Here is a 5,189-nt window from a genome sequence, read left to right as displayed (position 1 = left end):
GACGGGCCGCGCAGCCTCGAGTCGGACTTCCGTGTTTTTAATGGAACGGAATGACGGTGCGCGAACCTGCCGCCTCCAGCTGAACCCGCCGTTTCCGTGACAGCACCGCCGAGTTCGGGCTTTAACAGCACCAGAGAGGAGCAGAAGGTCTCGATCCATGGACGACAGACCGGAGCCGGAACCTGCGGGCGCCGCGGGTGCTGCGGCGGGCGGGGAAGGTACGTGCGTGGCCCGCAAGAGCCACAGACCGGAGCAACACGCACTTGGTTAGGGTTAGGGTTGATACCAAACCGAACTTCTGCCGCTTCACCGAACCTCTGTTTCCTGTTCCTCTCCCACGATGACTCTGGACCAGATGTTCCCTCAGTGTCCAGATGTTTGGGACCACTCATGATGTCATGTGCTACTTTAGCTTCCGATGTCAAAATAGTGTCAAAACTATCAAAATAGTGTCACGAAACAGCTGCAACGACACATTTAGTGGGATCCAAACGTGTGAACAGTCCAGAACTTTTATTTCTCCGCAGACTCCAAAAAAAAATTAATTTCTCCGCAGATTCCAAAGTGTCAGAAGGTTCTGATAGAAAGTGTGAGATGAAGCAGGTTCCTCTGCTGGGGCTCCAACAGCTAGCGGAGCCTTGAGGAGCGCTCCTCAAGGCCTTGAGGAGCCTTGAGGAGCGCTCACAACTCTCCTTCCCTTTTTAATGAAGTCTGCTTCAGTTAATGGTTCTGTAGAACCTCTGCTCAGGTGTGATGAAGGTGAGGCCTCTGTAGAACCTCTGCTCAGGTGTGATGAAGGTGATGAGACCTCTGTAGAACTCTGATCAGGTGTGATGAAGGTGAGGCCCCTGTAGAACCTCTGCTCAGGTGTGATGAAGGTGAGGCCCCTGTAGAACCTCTGCTCAGGTGTGATGAAGGTGAGGCCTCTGTAGAACCTCTGATCAGGTGTGATGAAGGTGAGGCCCCTGTAGAACCTCAGGTGTGATGAAGGTGAGGCCTCTGTAGAACCTCTGCTCAGGTGTGATGAAGGTGAGACCTCTTTAGAACCTCTGATCAGGTGTGATGAAGGTGAGGCCTCTATAGAACCTCTGATCAGGTGTGATGAAGGTGAGGCCTCTTTAGAACCTCTGATCAGGTGTGATGAAGGTGAGACCTCTGTAGAACCTCTGATCAGGTGTGATGAAGGTGAGGCCTCTGTAGAACCTCTGATCAGGTGTGATGAAGGTGAGGCCCCTGTAGAACCTCAGGTGTGATGAAGGTGAGGCCCCTGTAGAACCTCTGATCAGGTGTGATGAAGGTGAGACCTCTGTAGAACCTCTGATCAGGTGTGATGAAGGTGAGGCCTCTGTAGAACCTCTGATCAGGTGTGATGAAGGTGAGGCCCCTGTAGAACCTCAGGTGTGATGAAGGTGAGGCCTCTGTAGAACCTCTGCTCAGGTGTGATGAAGGTGAGACCTCTTTAGAACCTCTGATCAGGTGTGATGAGGTGAGGCCTCTATAGAACCTCTGATCAGGTGTGATGAAGGTGAGGCCCCTGTAGAACCTCTGCTCAGGTGTGATGAAGGTGAGACCTCTGTAGAACCTCTGATCAGGTGTGATGAAGGTGAGGCCCCTGTAGAACCTCTGATCAGGTGTGATGAAGGTGAGACCTCTGTAGAACCTCTGCTCAGGTGTGATGAAGGTGAGGCCTCTATAGACCCTCTGATCAGGTGTGATGAAGGTGAGGCCCCTGTAGAACCTCTGATCAGGTGTGATGAAGGTGAGACCTCTGTAGAACCTCTGATCAGGTGTGATGAAGGTGAGGCCTCTGTAGAACCTCAGGTGTGATGAAGGTGAGACCTCTGTAGAACCTCAGGTGTGATGAAGGTGAGACCTCTGTAGAACCTCTGCTCAGGTGTGATGAAGGTGAGGCCTCTGTAGAACCTCTGATCAGGTGTGATGAAGGTGAGACCTCTGTAGAACCTCTGCTCAGGTGTGATGAAGGTGAGACCTCTGTAGAACCTCAGGTGTGATGAAGGTGAGGCCCCTGTAGAACCTCAGGTGTGATGAAGGTGAGGCCCCTGTAGAACCTCAGGTGTGATGAAGGTGAGGCCCCTGTAGAAGCTCTGATCAGGTGTGATGAAGGTGAGGCCTCTGTAGAACCTCTGATCAGTGTGTGATGAAGGTGAGGCCCCTGTAGAACCTCTGCTCAGGTGTGATGAAGGTGAGACCTCTATAGAACCTCTGCTCAGGTGTGATGAAGGTGAGGCCCCTGTAGAACCTCAGGTGTGATGAAGGTGAGGCCCCTGTAGAAGCTCTGATCAGGTGTGATGAAGGTGAGGCCTCTGTAGAACCTCTGATCAGGTGTGATGAAGGTGAGGCCTCTGTAGAACCTCTGCTCAGGTGTGATGAAGGTGAGGCCTCTGTAGAACCTCTGCTCAGTGTGTGATGAAGGTGAGGCCCCTGTAGAACCTCAGGTGTGATGAAGGTGAGACCTCTTTAGAACCTCTGATCAGGTGTGATGAAGGTGAGGCCTCTATAGAACCTCTGATCAGGTGTGATGAAGGTGAGGCCCCTGTAGAACCTCTGATCAGGTGTGATGAAGGTGAGACCTCTGTAGAACCTCTGATCAGGTGCGATGAAGGTGAGGCCTCTGTAGAACCTCTGATCAGGTGTGTGATGAAGGTGAGGCCCCTGTAGAACCTCAGGTGTGATGAAGGTGAGGCCTCTGTAGAACCTCTGCTCAGGTGTGATGAAGGTGAGACCTCTTTAGAACCTCTGATCAGGTGTGATGAAGGTGAGGCCTCTATAGAACCTCTGATCAGGTGTGATGAAGGTGAGACCTCTTTAGAACCTCTGATCAGGTGTGATGAAGGTGAGACCTCTGTAGAACCTCTGATCAGGTGCGATGAAGGTGAGGCCTCTGTAGAACCTCAGGTGTGATGAAGGTGAGACCTCTGTAGAACCTCAGGTGTGATGAAGGTGAGGCCCCTGTAGAAGCTCTGATCAGGTGTGATGAAGGTGAGGCCTCTGTAGAACCTCTGATCAGGTGTAATGAAGGTGAGGCCCCTGTAGAAGCTCTGATCAGGTGTGATGAAGGTGAGGCCTCTGTAGAACCTCTGCTCAGGTGTGATGAAGGTGAGGCCTCTGTAGAACCTCTGCTCAGGTGTGATGAAGGTGAGGCCTCTGTAGAACCTCTGCTCAGGTGTGATGAAGGTGAGGCCTCTGTAGAACCTCTGATCAGGTGTGATGAAGGTGAGGCCCCTGTAGAACCTCTGCTCAGGTGTGATGAAGGTGAGGCCTCTGTAGAACCTCTGCTCAGGTGTGATGAAGGTGAGGCCCCTGTAGAACCTCAGGTGTGATGAAGGTGAGGCCTCTGTAGAACCTCTGCTCAGGTGTGATGAAGGTGAGGCCTCTGTAGACCCTCTGCTCAGGTGTGATGAAGGTGAGGCCCCTGTAGAAGCTCTGATCAGGTGTGATGAAGGTGAGGCCTCTGTAGAACCTCTGATCAGTGTGATGAAGGTGAGGCCTCTGTAGAACCTCTGATCAGGTGTGTGAAGGTGAGGCCCCTGTAGAAGCGCTGATCAGGTGTGATGAAGGTGAGGCCTCTGTCGAACCTCTGATCAGGTGTGATGAAGGTGAGGCCTCTGTAGAACCTCTGATCAGGTGTGATGAAGGTGAGGCCCCTGTAGAAGCTCTGATCAGGTGTGATGAAGGTGAGGCCTCTGTAGAACCTCTGATCAGGTGTGATGAAGGTGAGGCCTCTGTAGACCCTCTGCTCAGGTGTGATGAAGGTGAGACCTCTATAGACCCTCTGATCAGGTGTGATGAAGGTGAGACCTCTGTAGAACCTCAGGTGTGATGAAGGTGAGGCCTCTGTAGACCCTCTGCTCAGGTGTGATGAAGGTGAGACCTCTATAGACCCTCTGATCAGGTGTGATGAAGGTGAGACCTCTGTAGAACCTCAGGTGTGATGAAGGTGAGACCTCTGTAGAACCTCTGCTCAGGTGTGATGAAGGTGAGGCCTCTGTAGAACCTCTGCTCAGGTGTGATGAAGGTGAGACCTCTATAGACCCTCTGCTCAGGTGTGATGAAGGTGAGGCCCCTGTAGAACCTCTGCTCAGGTGTGATGAAGGTGAGGCCTCTGTAGAACCTCTGCTCAGGTGTGATGAAGGTGAGGCCCCTGTAGAACCTCTGCTCAGGTGTGATGAAGGTGAGGCCTCTGTAGAACCTCTGATCAGGTGTGATGAAGGTGAGACCTCTGTAGAACCTCAGGTGTGATGAAGGTGAGGCCTCTGTAGAACCTCTGCTCAGGTGTGATGAAGGTGAGGCCCCTGTAGAACCTCAGGTGTGATGAAGGTGAGGCCTCTGTAGAACCTCTGCTCAGGTGTGATGAAGGTGAGACCTCTGTCGAACCTCTGCTCAGGTGTGATGAAGGTGAGGCCTCTGTAGAACCTCTGATCAGGTGTGATGAAGGTGAGGCCTCTGTAGAACCTCTGATCAGGTGTGATGAAGGTGAGGCCCCTGTAGAACCTCTGCTCAGGTGTGATGAAGGTGAGGCCTCTGTAGAACCTCTGCTCAGGTGTGATGAAGGTGAGGCCTCTGTAGAACCTCAGGTGTGATGAAGGTGAGGCCTCTGTAGAACCTCTGCTCAGGTGTGATGAAGGTGAGACCTCTGTCGAACCTCTGCTCAGGTGTGATGAAGGTGAGGCCTCTGTAGAACCTCTGATCAGGTGTGATGAAGGTGAGGCCTCTGTAGAACCTCTGATCAGGTGTGATGAAGGTGAGACCTCTGTAGACCTCTGATCAGGTGTGATGAAGGTGAGGCCTCTGTAGAACCTCTGATCAGGTGTGTGATGAAGGTGAGGCCCCTGTAGAACCTCAGGTGTGATGAAGGTGAGGCCTCTGTAGAACCTCTGCTCAGGTGTGATGAAGGTGAGACCTCTTTAGAACCTCTGATCAGGTGTGATGAAGGTGAGGCCTCTATAGAACCTCTGATCAGGTGTGATGAAGGTGAGGCCCCTGTAGAACCTCTGCTCAGGTGTGATGAAGGTGAGACCTCTTTAGAACCTCTGATCAGGTGTGATGAAGGTGAGGCCCCTGTAGAACCTCTGATCAGGTGTGATGAAGGTGAGACCTCTGTAGAACCTCTGCTCAGGTGTGATGAAGGTGAGGCCTCTATAGACCTCTGATCAGGTGTGATGAAGGTG

The 5,189-nt window shown here is 52.4% G+C and overlaps 1 protein-coding gene across 1 annotated transcript in view; it reads left to right on the top strand.

Annotated features, from left to right (window-relative positions):
- The window catches only part of zgc:153993 (uncharacterized protein LOC767645 homolog), a 19,662-nt gene continuing 14,473 nt past the window's right edge, over nucleotides 1-5,189 (top strand). The window contains exon 1 of the mRNA XM_057025400.1: nucleotides 1-218. Within this exon, the coding sequence (XP_056881380.1) occupies nucleotides 158-218 (61 nt within the window). The 5' untranslated portion in view covers nucleotides 1-157. The remainder of the gene's footprint in view (nucleotides 219-5,189) is intronic.

The sequence above is a fragment of the Takifugu flavidus genome, chromosome 2 (genome assembly GCF_003711565.1).
Source record: "Takifugu flavidus isolate HTHZ2018 chromosome 2, ASM371156v2, whole genome shotgun sequence".
Taxonomy (NCBI): Eukaryota; Metazoa; Chordata; class Actinopteri; order Tetraodontiformes; family Tetraodontidae; genus Takifugu; species Takifugu flavidus.
The sequence above is the reverse complement of the archived record's forward strand: the minus strand, read 5'-3'. Positions and strand labels throughout refer to the sequence as shown.